The 19,614-nt window shown below is 43.8% G+C and overlaps 2 protein-coding genes and 1 non-coding gene across 3 annotated transcripts; 2 read left to right on the top strand and 1 right to left on the bottom strand.

The window, feature by feature from the left end:
- Positions 1–311: 311 nt before the first annotated feature.
- On the bottom strand, positions 312–383 carry trnae-uuc (transfer RNA glutamic acid (anticodon UUC)). Its single transcript has one exon. It is a non-coding gene; the product is annotated as a tRNA-Glu (tRNA).
- Positions 384–669: 286 nt separating this feature from the next.
- On the top strand, positions 670–4,060 carry psma5 (proteasome 20S subunit alpha 5). Its single transcript, XM_071910525.2, has 10 exons — positions 670–736; positions 1,037–1,081; positions 1,488–1,554; positions 1,712–1,838; positions 1,998–2,065; positions 2,165–2,272; positions 2,417–2,475; positions 2,651–2,753; positions 3,365–3,451; positions 3,715–4,060. Exons 2-10 carry the CDS (start codon positions 1,053–1,055, stop codon positions 3,790–3,792), a joined length of 726 nt encoding a protein of 241 aa, XP_071766626.1. The 5' UTR covers positions 670–736; positions 1,037–1,052; the 3' UTR covers positions 3,793–4,060.
- Positions 4,061–4,798: 738 nt separating this feature from the next.
- On the top strand, positions 4,799–19,394 carry LOC139920936 (sortilin-like). The gene is made up of 20 exons (XM_071911046.2): positions 4,799–5,099; positions 9,511–9,573; positions 9,654–9,727; positions 10,118–10,220; positions 10,491–10,652; positions 11,038–11,111; positions 12,012–12,061; positions 12,167–12,294; positions 12,813–12,957; positions 13,076–13,231; positions 13,655–13,767; positions 13,951–14,053; positions 14,158–14,326; positions 15,378–15,562; positions 15,650–15,839; positions 16,346–16,462; positions 16,601–16,709; positions 17,337–17,449; positions 17,560–17,686; positions 17,776–19,394. The coding sequence occupies exons 1-20, from the start codon at positions 4,809–4,811 to the stop codon at positions 17,788–17,790; spliced, it is 2,487 nt and encodes an 828-aa protein (XP_071767147.2). The 5' UTR covers positions 4,799–4,808; the 3' UTR covers positions 17,791–19,394.
- The last annotated feature ends 220 nt before the right edge of the window (positions 19,395–19,614 follow it).

Below are 19,614 nucleotides of genomic sequence, written 5' to 3'. Positions count from 1 at the left end.
TTACCATCAGTCTGATGGTAATATCACTCTTAATACTCAGCTCAGTGACGACCCTCAGTGGCCGACATCCTGCTATGGCATGCAGATATATGAAATCTCAAAGACATTTTATGCCTTTAGGTTATCTCTGTATGGCAGGTACCGTGTATTTGGCCATAACAACAGCGTCCGATGAAAGGCGAGACTACAGTTCATTGGAACTCAGTGTTACTCAACGACACTCCGGCAGGATAGATTGCCTATTTAGCTACTTGGGGAATTCCACCGATTGCAGGACAGTCATCATAATACCCTGTCGTTTCAAAAGCTCGTTCCCATACCGGGAGTCGAACCCGGGCCGCCTGGGTGAAAACCAGGAATCCTAACCGCTAGACCATATGGGAGAGATACTTCACCAGCTTAAATGCTCCGACACTGTTCTCAGCGATGTAAAACATGTATATGAATTTGCATGTGCTGGCAAAATGAAAAAACAATTCAGTGTTGAAACATTTTGGTATTATCGAAACGGTGTTTGCAAAACAAGTTTCTAGTCACTGACAAATGTTATCACGTTAATTTATTTTCCTCTCTAAGCTATTATTATCACCTAAATGGTGACGCGCTTTGCGCCACTACGCACAGGCGGAACACTTCTTTCTGCTTTGCAGTTGTTGAATATCGGCGCCTTTTGGTTGTTACACCCCAGACGCTTCCCCTGAAACAAGCGAACTCATTCAAGGGTCTGTCGCGGGAGGTAAATTAGTCTATCAAGTGCATTGGTTTTCAATAATATCACGGAACTTTGAATTAGATCCTATTGAATACAAATACAATTTCGGAATGTTGACATTGGACACATATGGATAATTTCCGTGTAGTTGTTGTAGTGTTTGGTGTCCGTTAGCACGCTTGCTAGCTACCTCAGCTAACATTAGCTAGCTAATGACCCGGTATTACATCGAACTAGTATGCAAGAATTGCTAATCTTTACTGTCTTTATAATTGCTTAAATGTATTATGCATCACCTATCGTTCATAAACTCTCTTTTTGCAGGTGCCATATTTAAAAGATGTTTCTGACAAGATCGGAATATGACAGGTAGGTAATGTACGCTATAAGACAAACTGCTTTGTCATTTATTTAACGCTAGGCAGTGGGGATGAGCGAGCTAACAGTCAGGGCACAGAGATGTTGGAAAGTTGTCTGTAGAGGCAAATGTGGCATTTGACTACTAAAAAGAAATCTGTAACTACTGCTGTTTCCAACCTTTGCTATTAACTTTGTTGCTGGCTAACTGTTGCAGTTAGCTAACAGTTAGCAGCCGAGTTTTATTTGCGACAACTTACTGCGTTTGCTTTCACTTTCAATATCGGCCTATGCTGTGACTTAGCACACGCACAAATATACGTGGACCCAAAACAACATCAGATGTATTTTTGCCGTTGGTAGTGCGTAGTAAACTGTACACATCGTTTTTGTTACTAAAATAACATCTATCTTACAGAGGGGTGAATACATTCTCTCCTGAGGGAAGATTGTTCCAGGTTGAATATGCCATCGAGGCTATAAAGGTGAGTATTACCAGGTGAACCACTTCAGTTGAATAGGGGGGGCAGATAACACTCATTTGGGACAGTTAATGTACTTGTTGAGTGTGGTATATTTAAAGTGATGCTTAGTCCACTTATAAGCTCATAATCTCTCCCTGTTCTCAATATGCTCTCCCAGTTGGGCTCCACAGCCATAGGTATCCAGACGTCAGAGGGTGTGTGTCTGGCTGTGGAGAAGAGGATCACCTCTCCTCTGATGGAGCCCAGCAGCATTGAGAAGATTGTGGAGATTGACAGTCACATTGGTAAGTGGAAATAAATGCTCAGCTTGGATGCTAACTAAAGATAGGTACTTTGTTTGAAAGGACGTATTGAGCAAATTATAACTTCACTTACATGTTGCTTTAAACTGCATTATGTAAAGCACAGACAATCTCATAATCTTCTTTCTTTCCACCTCAAAGGTTGTGCCATGAGTGGCTTGATAGCTGATGCCAAGACTCTGATCGACAAAGCAAGAGTGGAAACACAAGTATGTATATTATAATGATGAGCGCACAGTTAAAATAATATAAGCAGTCTGCTGACCGTGTTGTTCCTCTGCATTTAAACTCTGTACATCCCTCCTCAGAACCACTGGTTCACTTACAACGAGACCATGACAGTGGAGAGTGTGACTCAGGCTGTGTCCAACCTGGCACTGCAGTTTGGAGAGGAGGACGCAGATCCTGGTGCCATGGTCAGTCACTGAGCTCATCTCAGTGTTGAAATACTCATTCAACCTCAAACCCAACAAGTTCTTTATTTTTACAAATGCATGACCTGGCATAAACAGTATTCGTCTGTGTCTACTATAATCTTCTGTGCTGTAATCTTCTCACAGAGTCGGCCCTTCGGCGTAGCACTCCTCTTCGGGGGACTGGATGAGAAAGGACCCCAGCTGTATGTAAAGATTATTACTTTGCACCTTACACACTTCTCACATTTTAAATAGCAACCCGTTTACCTTTTGATTCTGTTTTCTTCCCTCTGTTTCTAGCAAATGTTTAAAAAACGCGTCAGAGACTTAACTTTTCCTCCCACCACTGTTTGTGTGTGTGTCTATTTGTGAATCCAGGTACCACATGGACCCATCAGGCACCTTTGTGCAGTGTGATGCTCGGGCCATCGGCTCAGCATCTGAGGGAGCCCAGAGCTCTCTGCAGGAGGTCTACCATAAGGTACCCACAGTTGCATATTCATGTTCAGTGAGTTAATTAGCTGAGCAAATTATCACTGATGGCTGACACATTATTAAATTGAGGTGTGGCGGCAGACGGGTGATGTTTATGAGCTCATGTCTTTGACGTGAATCAGTAAATGAGCCAACCTTTTATTTCAAAATCTATCAAAATAATGAAAAGCTAAATCTTGGTCCAAATATGATTTTACTACAAGGTATTCACTTTATATACAGGGTTAGTACATTTCCGATTAATTCTTTGTTGCTTAAATAACAACAAATTTCATATGTTTTTGTGTAATTTGTCACGTCATCCTTTGTATATCAGTGAACTAATGCCTGGGGCCATATTTACAAATCTGTTTTCCCCCTCTGTACCTGCTCTCTGCACAGATCAGAACCACACTTAAAGTGAATAAGACATCCCTAATCCAAATCCCCTGACCCAAAATCAGCATCACAGCATGTCACAATGATGATTCGGCTATCTTTTCTGTCCTGTCTCTGTACAGTCTTTTGTCCTTTTATCCTGCCATTACCATTTCAAATTGCCAAAAACAGAGATCTGAGTTTTCTGTTTCTCCCTTCTTTCCTTGGGTAACTTGACAGTCCATGACATTAAAAGATGCCATCAAGTCATCCCTCACCATCCTGAAGCAGGTGATGGAGGAGAAGCTGAACGCCACCAACATCGAGGTTAGTTCCTCATCTCTTACCCCCGTCTAACTGCTGGTTTTTACTTCTGCAGGGTGTGTGCAGAATGTTCTAATTCATTTCTAACAGCAGATTTGTCAATGAAGGAAAGAAAGGCTATTAAACATCATATCAGCTGTGTTACTTTGTGTTTTGCTTGAATAAAGCATTGGGTCATTGGGTCAGTTTCAGGTTTTAGCCAGACTGGCAACATTTTAAATCCCCAGGTTTCATGCCAGCTTTCTTACCCCCTCTCTCTTCTCTAGCTGGCAACAATAGAGCCTGGGAAGACCTTCCACATGTATTCCAAAGAGGAGCTGGAGGATGTGATCAAGGACATCTAGAGCAGAAAAGGACTTGAGTCTTGATTTGAGCTCAGGACAGCAGAGGGGATGGAAGTCCACCTGGGACGAAAGTCACCACACACCACCACCACTTCCCATCAGCAGACCCTCCTTCCTGCTGCTTTAGATTTCTTGGTTTGCATAAGAGGATTCTCTTTGTAATGTGTTCATTTACTTCTTGTCTCTCAATACTGCAGATTTCTACAGTTCTGTACAGTTGTCAGATCAGTGCATACAACTGAGCGACAGTAAAAAATGAGGGGGGGGGGGGGGGGGGGTACTTTTTGTTACCAATCAATACTGCAATTAAACTGTTGTATTCAAAAAGTGATTTGACTCGATGCACTTCTTCTGTATCATGTAGTATCATAGTCTCCCATCCATTTATGCAGGGTTCACTGATGAATCAATTCAACATGTCAGGATCTGAAGTGCTTTTATTCGCTGAGTGCTTTGTTCATTTGGAGCTGACGCATCACATCACAGTGCCACAGACAGACACACATGGTAACTAAGGACAGGCAGGTGGCCGCATAATGTGCAGAGAGACAGTGCAAGATCTGTTAAAGACAAACCTAACTAACAGATATGTATACTTTAAATACTCATATAAAATCAACTATTAGTCGTGTTGACATGTTTAACAGCAGCAGTAAAGGAGAAGTGGTCTCAGTGCACCTGAAGTCATATTTTAGAAAACATTCCTCATTGATTTGTGAGTCTAAGGCATTTCTTGGAATCGCCAAGGTGTTCTTGGTAAGAAGAATAAATTGTCAGTATGGGCTGGCATGCTGGTCAGTCCGCGCCTTGCCACCAGAGGGCAGTTCAATACCACGAACAGACGCACCTTCTGCAGGCAGCTCAGTTGAGAAAGATCCCTGAAGTCCAATGGAATTGCAGGTTATTCTAGTTTCGACCAATCCTCTGCCATGGTGGATGGGCCGTTATTCGAAGATGCATGCGATGATGAGGGGGGCATGTGGAGCGAAATTGTGGGACAGATGAGTTTCCCGTTGATGTCGAGTCCCAAGTTAAGCAGCCTTGTAAACATGCTCTCCATATGTTGCATTGTTGCGCTCGGGTTGTTTTCGCCAGTGCTGGGCAAGGATTTCCATGAGGGAGAAAACTTCGCCGGCGGGGGACACAGATCATTTTTGAAGAGCCTAAAACCGAGGGAGTTTCGCAGTGTTGGGGAGCCACATAGTCGGGAACACTCGGACTTCTCCAAACGCAGCGCAGAGCTGAACGGACAGATATGTACATCTTTAATGGGAATAGAGTCCACCCTCAAAAACAACACCCATAATGTAAGTGGCTTGTCCAGGTGTCTAAAAGTCTGTAATCTCAGTCCAGTATTAGATTAAACATTTTGAAGATGTCAGATTGTCACTGTAATTGCTCTTAAATGTAAGATGCACTGTTTAAGTAGAGTCTTAGACCTCTGTGTGTGTGTGTGTGTGTGTGTGTGTGTGTGTGTGTGTGTGTGTGTGTGTGTGTGGTGGCCACACAGCACGTAGAGGGGGTGATAATGCCCAGATTGTATACAGTAAGCCAGAGGTTTTTCATGTCAAAGACACCCAAGTAGATCCACTTCAGACCACTGACCACCATTCAATAAGATTTTGTCCAATGGAACTTCATGTGAGAGACTTTTTTGTAGTTTGATTTGGCACAGAATTATACAACTGTCTGTGCTATAGGTGGAGAGGGAGCAGTGAAATCATGAGAACAGTCCTTATACATTCTCCCGTTGTGCTAACTGCTTCTAAAGTGAAATGTAAGTGAAACTAAACTATTCCTCATTTTATTGGGGGACTCCCTGGAATTGATTTGAATTTATGTAGGTCATCAGTCCAGGTCAGGCCCATTAGTTTGTGGGTTAGCATACTGTGAGTGCTCAGAAAGAGGGGTTGATGCAGGCTGGGTGAAGTTTGAACTAGAGAAATGCCTAAACATTCTGCAGTTTTCTTCTGGTCAGGTAACATAGAAGAGTCAGGTGATACGCATATGTTAATGTATTTTCCATATGGGGCTAAACTTTCACAGAGTAATAATAACTCTTGGTGTTACTTTTCCCTGCTGGATCGGTGACCCGGTGCCAGCAGATGGATTGAACAAAACAGCTCCAAGATGAACTGATGCCACGGTCTAACATGCCTCAACAGCAATGATTGATCGCACTACTGACCTGAACGCCTTAAGCTGTCACCAGCTCTCCCAAAACCTACATCTGGCCTCCCATTAAGCATTTTTGTTTTTCCCCTTCTTATGACATCTTCATCTCCAGTGTCTCATCCATTTATGCCAAAGCCCAAAACACTGAAGTTGAAGCCTTCACACCTCAACCCTCAACCCATTAGAGACCCAACAGCACTTTCTGTTATTTCTGCCCTCAGTACTGAACATGTTTTGAGAGGAAGCACAGCTAGTACAGCCCTGATGTTTCATGTTGGGCTACTATTTAGAACTGCAGCCAGAGGAATGTTCAAGAATAACAACTTGGATCGAAGCTCCAGAGGTCCTCAGGACGGTCTTCCTGTTGTATGTGTGTGTGTGTGTGTGGATGTATGAGTGAACGAACATGGAAGAGGCGCAGGTTGCATCATTTGTGTGCGGTGGCTGCAACACCTGGAGTAGCTTTTGACCATGGAAATGATTCTCCATGCTTTCCGGCAGCAGGCTCCGGCTCCTCCCGTCTCCACTGGGCCGTTCTCCCTCATAAACATTCCCCACGTCTTTCCCCTGAACTCGATCTGAGTGCCAGTCTGGACTTGCTCTGAGTTCCATTCTGTTATCAGAGCTGGAGGGCCGGCTCAGACAAGGCCCTGTGAGCGACCAGATCACCATAGTTTACACAGCATCCCCGTTTTCTCATTGGCTGTGCAAGCAGGTCATAGGAATCTCATTACACACAGTTTCATGAAGGCTATGAGGCATCAAGGGGGAAGAGTCTGACTACCAATAATGAGTAATAATTGTTGCTACCACTACAAGAAATGGATTACTACTAACCTACTTGCAATATCAACATCTACCCATACTCATACCTCACTCCTACACTATGCTTATTATAATTTTGATAAACTACACAGGATGTATTTTGTCATCCTGCCCAGGCTTTGCGTTTTCTTTAACTCTGTGTTTGTGTGTGGCTCATTTAGCTGACTGTCTGGTGTGCAAACTCGCTTGCTGTTTTCTCTCCTCGCTCCATCCCTTCCTCCGTCGCCTCTGGCCAAAATGTACAGAAGAAACATGGTCTGTTCTCGGGGTGAAACGCAGTTGGGTTGCAGCCAGCTCCTGAGCACCAAGAAAAGCAGTAGAGTGATGTTCCACATGGTGTTTGTGTGTAGAGTGGAGAGACGTAAAGAGAGACAGACAGGGGAAGTAGGCAGAGAGAGAGAGAGAGAGAGAGTTATGGAAAGTATGTGTTGCAGTTCTGCAGTGAGGACGGCAATGGAGGAAAAGTAGAACGGGCGAGTTAGACGCTTGTACTTGAAATTCCTCATCTTCAGTCATAGAGGACGGTCAAATGGTATATGTGTCGTCTGCATGTGCATTTAATTGTACCCCCCCACACTCTGCTGCCCTTCAGATGACTTTATTCTACTTTTTTATTCTGGAGAGATTCTCTCTACTACACCTCCTAACCCCATCCTACTTTTGTGTACAATAATAACCCAATGGATCCTAATAAGCCCCAGCTTGGGTTTGTGCCTCGTACCGGCCCACAATAACCGGCCCAGCCTCAGGAGATCGGTCTTCACGGCCGTGGCTTCATCTGTTAGATCAGAGCCTGGGTGTTTGACCTCCTCTTCTGATGTTTTATGTGTGTAAACACTGGTGCAGCAGAAAGGTTAATACCTAGAGCCCCGTGGAATAAGGGGCTCATTGTGTTCGTCTCTGACCTCTGAGAGACTACTTCACTGAGCTCCAACGATACACTCCCACCAGCAGTGTGCACATGTGGTGAGTCTGCATATGTATGTGTGTTTGATAATGCCAGAGCTTTCGGTGGTGAGCTGCAGTGCAGATGCAGGTTAGGGGGGGGGGGGGGGGGGGGGCACTTCAGAGCAGATGGACCCCCGAGATGGACACATGATAGAACCACAGGTCATGTCTGGTTTGTGAAGCCACATCCTGCTGGGTCTGACATTTGGCTTTTGATTTGTTGTCACTGTCTCCTTCCACCCTTCTCCTCGACCTTCCCTTTCACATGCAATCCCTTTCTTTTCCATCAACCCATCCTGCCACATGATCCCACTTTACCTTCCTCCATTTGGATAGAACAGCAGTTTTCACAGACAAATCACTCTGCTCTCCTTATCTTTTACCCTCTCAGCCTTTTCCCCCAGTACTAGCAGCACGTGTTGATTGTTTGGGTTTTAACCCCAATGAACAGCCCAATCACCTGGCTGGTCAAGTCCGCATTTGTTCAGCCGGGGCTTCACAAGAGCAGATGTGGAAAACAGCCCTCTGGTTAAATTTAACACAGGTGTGCAAGCAAATGGCAGAAACTTTTGCAAAGGGTTTTTGCGAAGGATTCAACCCACATGTACAAGCCTAAATGATGCAGGTCTTTGGTTTTTTTTTTAAATCGATGAACAGATGACTGCACAGGAAGAATGGAGACGTTGACAAGCAGGCAGATGATGAGGACATGAAGAAACAGATGGATGCAGAGAGGGTGTGATGAAGAGATTCTTGTAGAGGAGAGATGGAAAGTTGTGTTCACACACTTGGATTGCGCGGGCCAGTTTCCACTGGACCTATTTACCAGTAGTTTCCAGTGGGCAGACCTGGCTGACTCCTGTGGCTTTATAGAGCTGTACACAGACTCTGCAGGGCTGGGCTCACCTTGTAAACATCTCTGCCACGCCAGTCAGAGAGAGGGGGCCTTCCTCTCCCCAGTGCACTCAAAACAATGTGGGTTGTGGCCAAATACATTGCTCAAATAACCAAGCACTTATTGGAAATCACGCTGAATAAATGGACTGGAATGTTGTTTGCAGCCAAGCACTTGTTGTGAAGTAGAAGTTTTCTGCCTGTTACTTTTTATTTTATCTAACCTTTATTGGGTGAGTTTGCAAACTTTGCGGTGGGCTTGGAATACTCCATAACTTGAACGTTTCATCACTTTTTTAATATACTGTATGTGTGAAGATTGAGCCATATATATTATATGCATTCACTTGCTCAGTGTTTCATTCTCTTTCTTCATCTGGCCTTCAGCTTAACCCCCCTCTCACTCATTTGTATGTTTATTTTGTGTATTGTATAGTATACTTTCAGCGGCCTTTTGTGTGTGTGTGTGTTTGTGTGTGTGTGTGTGTGTGTATGTGTTTCCCTGTTCACGGGACGTCAGTAATTCTCTTGTTCTCTGGCCCCAGCTTTGTCAGCCAGGCAGGAATGTAGGTCACACACACAGAGTGCATCCAAATGGCCGAGTTACTTTGGACAGTTAGGACAATTCATGCTGTCCTCTTGGCTTTGGTGTGCATGCTTGCATGGTGGAGTGTGATTGTGTGTGGTCCACATACAGCCCCCCCCCCCCCCCCCCCCCCCCCCCAATGCACACACACACACTTACTTTGTATATCTGTAGACTATATTCTGTAGCCTTGTGTATGTGTCTGTGTGTTGAATGGCTTATTGATCATTTTCTAAAAAGTTTGGCCTCTCATAACACATGACCTGTTTGTTCCATGTCTACCCCGACAGTTCACCTTCAATGTGAGAAGCATGGGTTCGTTGTCGCTGGCCTGGGTGGGAGATGAATCTGGGGTGAGTTTGTTTGTGTTTATGTATGCATCTGACTATTAGAGGAAAAAGCTTGTTGTGTAATGCCTGGTCTCTGTCCTCAGGTGCTGCTGGTCCTGACAACATTTCAGGTGCCAATGTTCATGATGCGGTTCGGCCAGTCTAACCTCTACAGGAGGTGAGAAATACCTGATCGCTGACTGAATGGAAATGGACCAATAAATGATTATGTCATAATTGGGGCTGGGCGATAATTCAATGTTATCATTTATCGTCTTTCAATGGAATCATATCGTGATGATATGGTGATTTTGAGATATCGTGGCACACAATTCTGCTGTCTAAATTGATGATAACAAGCAATTTTTATTTAAAAACTCAAAACACAAAATGAGGTTTGAAACATTTTAAGGAATATTATTAGAAAATGTCATGTTTTGTTTGACAAACACACCTAACATTACCATTTGGTTCAATGGGATGAGCATTCATTTGATTATTTAACATACGTGAGCCATATTTTGATATATATCAATATTGAAAAATTGCAACCTTGTCTCTGTGTCAGTGAAGACTATGGGAAGACGTTCCAAGATGTGACTCACCTGATCAACCACACCTTCGTCCAGACCGAGTTCGGCATCGCCATCAGCCCTGACCACTCTGGCAAGGTCAGCGGTGTGTGTGTGTGTGTGTGTGTGTGGGGGGAAATGGGATGGGATCCATGGGACGGGAACGTGTGCTTCTTAGTTCTTTCAATGCAAAACAGGCAAACCTTTGACATACTGTACATAACTGACCCTGCATATCCCTTGTGTGTGAGTTTAGTGTTGCGTTATTACACAGTGAACTGTAAAGCTCCACAGCTCTACTCTGCTGTCGCTGCAGGATCAGTGGGATCTTCCTTATTGCTTATTGCTTCTCTCTGGGTCTGGTTTCAGGTGATCCTGACCGGTGATCTGTCAGAAATCGGGGGATTCCGTCTGTTTCGCTCGCAGGACTTCGGCCTGAGCTTTGTTCCGACCGACCTGCCCTTTGAGCCCCTCATTCAGATGCTGTACAACCCTGGAGACTGCAACGCACTGCTGACTCTCAGCGTCATGGTAGCAGCCTTCATGCTCTAGACCAAACCAAACTTCTCATCCTGCAATATTTAATGTCTTTTTTTTTCATCTGTTTTGAGTTTTTGGTTGTTTGTTTGCTTTGAGGTGAGATGTTTTGGCCGATTGAGTAATTTGCCTCTCTTCTTCTTGTGTTTTTTATCACTGTTTTTGTCACTTAGCTTCTGTTTTATCACTGCAACTAAACTAAACTAAACTAAACAAAACTGCCTCCTAAATTCCAAGGCTAATCTACCTCCTCTCCACCCTTTCTTGCATTCTAGACAATGCCAGAGACTTGATTAGATACCATTCAATGCTCACTAGTCACTGAATACTTTTTCACTGACCAAGACTTTTCCCTCTTCTCATTTTCTCTCTCCTCCAGTTGGACCTGTGGCTGTCTGAGGACTTTGGCACCACCTGGAGGAAGGTCCATGACAGTGTGTGTCTGGTCAGATGGTGAGAATTTTTGTTCTCCACCAACTAAACATCATCAGTCATTTGTTTATTTAATTTACAAATATACACAGGCCATGTGGGTACAAGTGGGTGCCAAACATACAAAATGCACAAAAAAATAGATTATGATTAGGTTAGTTTACTACTTTTTACTTTACACTTTTTAACATTTAAGATATAGTCTTATATAGCAACCTTTTATGTGTCAGTCATCTGTGTATGATTGGTTTGGAGTGAAAAAATAAGAAGATTTTCAACATTCCATCACTGACAGGGTGTGAAATATTGTGTGTCTGTTTTTTTGTTTTTGGTACAATGTGTGTGTGACTGTGTATGTGTTCTCTGTCCTTTGTTGTTTTTCCAGCTGTCTTTCTCATGGCAGTTTGGATCACTTAGCTGACTCTGGTTTCATCTGAGTAACACAGAGTTCACATGAGGTTGTGGTGTCAGCCTGCGGTTGTTAGCACTGCATTGTGGGAACGTTGTGATAGGTCTGTGCGACCACAGCTGTCATTTAGACCCCGGCCTAAATCGATAGCAGAGAGAGGGAGCCGAGGCCGCTGTCAGAGTGAATCATGAGTCAGCAACAACATTCTTATTCATCCCTCGTTACTTGAACCAGCAAAATCATTGCAATGTGAAAGCCTCCCTCCCCTTTGGCAGCTCACGGTGCCAGAGGGCTTGGAGGAGAGCCTGGGGTCGCGGAGGCCTCGCTCACACAGCTCATACAGCACTTATAAGGCACCACAACCGCAATCTGTGATCTGTGCAAACTCCAAAACTGGATTTACATTTGAACTCAGACAACTTTCCACTGTCCCAGTACATGAGCACTAAATTAGATCTTTCCCTTTTGTCTGTCTCAGTCCTTTATTGCTTCTCTCTCTCTCTCACACACAGGGGTCCTAAGAACAGTGTCTACTTAACAACCAACTCCAATGGGTCGTGCAGTGAGTGAATACAATACAGTCGCCTATCTATGCATCTATTTGGTAGCACAGTGTATTAGTGAAAATCCTCTCCTGCATCCTGTAACCCCACTGTCTCTCTGTCAGATGATAAAGGAATGTTGGAGCTGAAGAGGTCAACAGACTACGGGAGAAGTTTCCGGACCATCGCAACAAGAGTCTTCTCCTTTGTGCTGGGAGGGCGCTTCGTCTTTGCTTCCATCATGACTGGCATGGTATGTGTATATGTGTGTGTCTGTGTTTGTGTCTGAATGTCTGAGCATGTGTTTTCCTCTTTAACAGTGGAAATGTTAGTATTTATGTGTGTTGTATACATATACATATGCAGATAATATGCCATTATGACCAAAATCTGTGTGTGTGTTTGTGTGAGCCACTCTGGACTGGTTTCCTTGTGTATATCTCTGTATATGAGCTGGTACATATTTATGGACACATCTCTGTATGTATGCTGCTTCCATATTTAAATACCAATGATGCACATTTGCACATTTGGATACATTTCTGTATATATATGTGCTTCTATTTGTACAACTAATAATGAATAGTGAATAGAGTAATGAATAGTGAATAATTAGTGATGCACACTTTTTTCCTTCTTGTAAAGCTGTCAGTGAACATGTTGCATCTTTTTATTTGTTATATTATCTTGAATGCTTTGGATATGTTTGCTTGTCTGTGTATGTGTGTGTGTGTGTGTGTGTGTGTGTGCGTGTTTGTGTGTGTGTGTCAGGGTACAGAACGTATGATCCATGTGTCAGTGGATGGAGGTGATGCGTGGAACATGGCTCAGCTTCCTACAGTCAACCATGAGCAGTTCTACTCCATCCTGGCAGCCAATCAGGACATGATATTCATGCATGTCGACGACCCTGGAGGTTAGAACCAATGACGATGATGATGATGATGATGATGATGATGATCATGATTAACGATGATCTTGCTAGGTGTTGTCCCTGAACCTATGTGCTGTGTGTTCTGCGCTGTGTGGAACAGACTCTGGGGTCGGAACCATCTATGTGTCGGATGACAGAGGAACCGTGTTCTCCAAGTCTCTGGAGCGCCACCTCTACACCACCACAGGCAGTGACACTGACTTCACCACCATCACTTCGCTCAGAGGGGTCTACATGACCAGCACACTCACAGAGGGCGAGTCAACACGCCATACAAGCTATATTTAAATCCTTAAGAGAAAACTTCTAGTCATTTTTTGTCAACAGTTTTTATGATATATGTTTAATCACAGAAGATTGCCAAGTACATTGCATTTGATTCTTACATAAGAGAATTAGGGCCACGTGAAAAATGTATTTGAATTCTGAGATTAATATTTTTTCTCAGAATTCTGACTTTAAACTCAGAATTCTGACTTTAAACTCAGAATTCTAATATTAATCTCAGAACTCAAAAACGTTTTTCACATGTGGCTCTAATCCTCTTCCGTAGGTTCTAATCTCACACCTAACTGTGGTTATTTTTCATGCCATTAAATCTTGTGTTCAACAGAGAGTGTTTACTGCTTTTAAGTAAATGTAGTGAATGTTACTGACGCCTCTTCTTGTCCCTTTGTAGAGGGAACAGTGGAGACAGTGATCACTTTTGACCAAGGAGCAAAATGGCAGCCTCTACGCAGACCACAGAACAGCCGCTGTGACACCGAGACTGCTACTAACAGGCCTGACAGAGTGAGACACACACACACACAGACACACACACACAGACACACAGAATCAAATGTGACAAAGAGCCACAAAGGCTTTCAGCTGCACCAGTGTTCTCAGGTCAGATGCATCTGTAATACCTCATCATTAGACAGTGTGTGTCTCTGCAGTGGGTGACATTGTCAGTGTGTGCTGTTATCTTTACAGTGCAGACTTCACATCCATGCCTCCTACAGCACCAGCATGAAGATGAATGTCCCCATGCTGCCTCTCTCACAGGCCAACGCCGTGGGCCTCATCCTGGCTCATGGTAAAACACACACACACACACACACACGCTTGCACACACACAAAGATCTCTTTACACAGGCAATCCTACCCATTTTATTTTGAAAATGTATGCCCTACAACCAGGCAGTGTTGGAGACCCGGAGTCGGTGCTCTCTCCTGATGTGTATGTGTCTGGTGACGGGGGCTACTCGTGGCTGCTGGCCCTCAGCGGCCCTCATCACTATGCCATCCTGGACTCTGGAGGCCTGCTGGTGGCTGTGGAACACACCAACTCACCTGTCAACCAGATCAAGTGAGGAGGGAGCAAGCTATGGGAGGGGGCCCTCAGACTAACCACAAACCATGTAGTTGTAACAAACGCTGAACTGAATCCCTACACAGTGAATCTTTACAAGTTTTTGTAATAATGGAAAAAGGAAACTCCAAGTAGTGGAGGCACAACAAAGCTTGGCCAAATCCCTCTTCTAATTAACATTCAAAGGAGAGCTATTTATGTTTTACGTTCAAACCAAATTATCACAAACCAAAAAGGAAATGGCATTGCCTACAAAGCAGCAACATCTCAAAATTAACTAAAAGCCTATTTGTTCTTAAATCTGTTTGATCATTATTACTGAGCCAAAACTGAGGAAAACAAAACTATGTAGAAACTCAGTGAGCGCAGCCTGGCAGTGGAGTCGGGCTGTCACAGGCGTTCCTGGCTGCTCAGGCAGGACAGAATGTGCTCATGCTGCTTCCAAGGAGAGAGGGGGGGACAGAGCTGCACTTTCTCTTTACACGCTGAAAAATACAACTACATTAGAGCATCGTTTTTTCCCCAAACCCTCACTGCTAAATCTACGATGTCTTCTGGCAAAAGTATCAAAATGCACTTCTTGGGCTGCACAATGTCTGCCACAGCCTGAGTGACAGCTAGTGGGCTGCCAGTGCAATAGCTGTTCCATTTGTGGAACAAATTATTTTTCTCTGAACTGAATCATTCTCAAATAATAATTGTATTTATTATTAAAATATTTTTGCAAATTCAGATTAAAAAACTGATCATCGATAGCTGCACAATTTAAATTTATGCTGCTATTTGTTTTATTGTCGCTGCTTTTATGTGTCTGCTTTGCAATTGTAAGACAAGTCACACTTTCCAGCTGCCTGTGACCAGAGCTTTCTTATTACCTCACCAAGTGTAAACTAAAAGGAGGAGTCGTGAACTATTTATTCCTTGTTGAGAGCCACATAATAACTACACAGAAAATGTACTCAAATATCACTGAACATGCCCTCATTAACTATGATTTCATATAGTTTTGATGCTTACAGTCTTGTTTTTCATCCCCCGCCCCCCACAGGTTTTCAACAGACGAGGGTCAGTGTTGGCGTGTGTATAACTTCACCGACGACCCCCTTCACTTCAGCGGTATGGACAGTGAGCCCGGCTCTCGCTCCATGAACGTCAGCCTCTGGGGCTACAGGAACGACTTCAGCAAATGGGTGGTGACCACCATAGACTTCAGGAAGCTCCTCAGCAGAGACTGTGAGTGTATGTGGATATGAGGATGTGCTCGGCCGGTGTAACAAGCATCACGTTCGACTTTCTGTGTGTCCGTGTATGTGTGTGCAGGCGGCGAAGGGGACTATGTGCAGTGGCTGGCCCACTCTGCGGACCCCAGTGAGCCTAACGACGGCTGTGTGCTGGGCTTCAAGGAGCGCTACCTACGCCTGAGGAAAGACTCTGTCTGCTGGAATGGGAGGGACTATGCCGTCACCAAGCAGCTGTCTCCCTGTCCCTGCACACTGGGTGATTATCACTGGTATGTCCTCGTTCCTTCTGTCTCCCCCTCTGACTCTGTGTAGGTGAGTGAAATGTCTGAATAGCAGATAAAGTCATTTCTTCATCCTGTATCTGCTGTGGCCATGAGGGACGCTGCAGAAGGGATAACCGGATATCTTATTTCATGTGTGTGGTGAAAAACTTGTATCTCCAAGATGTCAACTTTTCTGTAACTAAGAAAAACAGCCTTGTGTTCGGCTGGACCGCCATGCATTTTTGAGTTTATCCAGTGGAAAAAATCACAAAAATCACCAAGATTGGACATTCACATGACAACAATGATATACATGTGTGTCAACAAATTTGTGAGAACGTAATGTGACCCTCATATAAGACCCCCTCTCCCAACATGCACACACACACACACACACACGCAGAAACAGGCCCTCTCCTTTTCCCCTAATATCTCGTCTCATCCCTCTCTGTGCTTTTGCAATGGTCAGGTTCAATAAACTGGCATACAGTTGATGCAGCTTTCTCCTACAGTGACTTTGGATACTACCGGCCAGAGAACAGCTCAGAGTGTGTGGAGCAGGAGGAGCTGAAGGGCCGTCCTCTGGAGTTCTGTTTAAATGGGACCACAGAACAACTGCAGACCAGTGGGTGAGGATCTCTTGTGTTTTTTTTATCCTCCGTCTTTCTCATTCTCACTCACTCTTTACACCCTCTGTCTTTGCGCTGTCCTCTCCCGTGCCCTTTTCATCTAGTTTTGTCTCGCCTGTCTCGCATGTGTCTCTGAAGCTACCGGAAGATCCCAGGAGACCAGTGTGAGGGGGGCTTCCAGCCAGACAGGAAGGAGATTGACCTGAGGAAGATTTGCACCAGCAGCGCCCTCTATCCCAAATCTCTGGTCAGTTCTGCTCTCACCCTGAGCCACAGACTGAGAAAGGTCCATTTTAAAAGTCTTCTAGTGTGTCCCCAGCCTTAAGATAGCTGCATACTAGAGGATTATCTGTCCAATTTACACCAGATTTTTTGATCCTGAATATCGGAGGGGAAATCCCAATAGGAGACTTGGTTGGCAAAGATTATCTGGTAGTGTGAGGAGTTTGAGGAGATTAACTTGCACACTCTCATCTGAGCTGCCCCGATACTGTCAAACGTGTTTGATATTCACAACCTGACATCTGTAGGGTCCTGAACAAGTCCTGTGGAGTGTGCGGATCAGTGATTCATTCCAAGAGACAGCCAATGAAAAGCTGAGTTTATAGTGAGGCGAGGCTGAGCAGGCTGAGTCAGGCTGTCCACCTCCATAATTTTGATTGGTGTCACGTTGAATAGCGTTTTCAAAATTAGTTAACGTCTTCTAGTTTGTCCCCGGCATCATCCTCATCAGACGCAAGAAGGCGAATCACACCCCCGTTTTCTCCATTTCAAACCCGCTGGGAAAAAAAAAGCACCGCTCCCAAGATAATTATGTTCTCTTTCGTCACGTTTCTCATCCCTCTCTCTTTCTCTTTCTGTCACTCACTAATAGACTGAAAACAGTTCGCCACACACTGCTGTCATAGTGATGGTTGTCATAGCGATCCTGCTGATGAGTGCTGTTGCTGGCGTTTGGCTGGTTAAGAAGTACGTCTGTGGAGGAAGGTCAGTTAACCACGCTTCATCTGTGTACACACACACTCAAATACACACTGCACACACACTGCACACATTGCTCCTCTATTTCTTTCTATACTCAATGATTTCTTCCTCAGGTTCCTTGTGCACCGGTACTCTGTGATGAGGGAGCATGTTGAGGCTAATGGAATAGAGGGAGTGGATGATCTTGACACACACTACATGGAGACAGGAAAAGCACAGTACCACGATGACTCAGATCAGGTATCTGACACACAGGTAAAATGGCATATTTGTAGTAGAGCTGTGTGAATATCCATTAACTATTTTGTATGGTTTGTGTCCCCTCATAGGACCTCTTAGACTAAGGTGGAGACTTAAGGGATTTTCCCCCTAAGGCTCTTCAAGACTAAATGTAAGTAGCCTATGTAAGACGCAGTCTTCCTCGACGCCCGGGCGCCCCTACTCCTCCCACACGCCGGCTAACATCTGCTTCTCCGTGTCGTTCACATCTCGCTGTGCCCTGGTGGCCGGAGGACTCAACAGCAGCGGACGACTCTCACATTGCTTCCTTGTTTGGGTTGAGGCTCCCACAGAAGGGGAACTGGTGGCTGAAGGAGGGAGGAGGGAGGAGGGAGGAAAGCAGTGAAAAGCAGAAGAAAGCCGCTGGCGTCCCTGGAGAGCTTTTGTTGTTTCTGTCACAAAGAGTTCTATAGAGACCAGTGAGTCTGAATAAGTGCTCTGTCGTCCTCCGCGTGTTTCCTTTCATGCTGACCTGAGAAGAGATGGCCTTTCATATCTGCATCGTGACGCACTGCGGAAGCACGATACAGAGACTCTACATTGGACTTATAAAATTAGTTTCAGTACTTCAGTAGTTGATGGGAAGCAACTTTATTTAGGGAACATTCAAGCAATAGAACGCAGAAAATATTAATTAATAGTTTATCTCAATGTTTAGGTCTGCTGTCGATGGGATAGTTTATGTTAGTAAACTAGTTTTTATATATTAATCTGTCAAGTTAAGATTGCAAGATACAATCCTATTGTGAAGATGTATAAAATGAAAACTAATTTTTTAAGCAGTGCAGCTTGATATGATTAACAGCTTCTACTCCCCTGTATGTGTGGTGGAAATGAGAGACTTGAATTATTGCCAAAGCACTTTTATTGTTTAGTTTTATTAAGTTGAGTTGAAACTTTAACAAGCAAACTAAACCTTAGCCCAGCAAAATATGAGTGTGAAGATGATGATTACCCCAACTCTTTACTTGAACTGTCTGGTGTTTTGTACTTAATAATATAACAAATGTTGTGAAATATCCATAATAACAGACTTGATTGTCAGTTTAATATGTGTGGTGGCCATAAAGAACAGAAACTTTATTATATTCATTGAGTCACAGCTTTTTCCCAGTAGACACTTCTCTGTGTTATATTAGTTGTTTATATGAGATGTTGGCTGGCTATCATTTCTGTATTATCTGCAATGTAAGAATTGTAACTTTGACACGTGCAGGGCTTATGGCCATTGCTTGTTTCCTCCAGGCAATATTACCCCAGTGAATAAGCTATTGAAATAAGCTGGCCTAATATAGAGGCATATTCTCAAGGACTGTCGGATGGACTTTGTCTGATATAAAAGCAAATTAATGTTTGTCAGGGCTATGCTTGATGCTTCTTTAGTTTCATAACTGTCAGTAAGAACAAACCCAGCTATTTACAGGATTCAATGATTTATTTTTGCACTGTATCTACAGATCTGTGAAAAAGTTGCATTTTTGCCTCTTCATACATCTAATTGTTGTAAACTGTTTTGGCCATTACATGTGATCTCCATTCCATTTTGTTTGTCTTGATTACTTGCTGAAATACTGGAGATAAATATATCTGAATTTATAACTATTTCATAACACAGACATTTTATAACAATGCTTGTATTGAATGAAATCAATGAATAATATGAATGAAATAACACTATGTCTTTTATACATTTACATGTATTTGTATTTAATTAATTAATGCTCTAGATTAACTATTTTGACAATGAATGCACTCAACAGAGGAAATAATGAAAGTCTGTGCTGTGGTCAGTCCAGTAGAAGATCCAATGTGTCTGATCTCTATCCAGCAGTAGGGGGCGCTACAGCCACTCATGTGGTTAGCTGTGAATCCGGAAGTTGTGCAACCAT

This window comes from Centroberyx gerrardi, chromosome 5 (assembly GCF_048128805.1).
Source record: "Centroberyx gerrardi isolate f3 chromosome 5, fCenGer3.hap1.cur.20231027, whole genome shotgun sequence".
Lineage (NCBI taxonomy): Eukaryota > Metazoa > Chordata > Actinopteri > Beryciformes > Berycidae > Centroberyx > Centroberyx gerrardi.
Note: the sequence above shows the minus strand (reverse complement) of the source record. Positions and strands in the feature narration are given on the sequence as shown.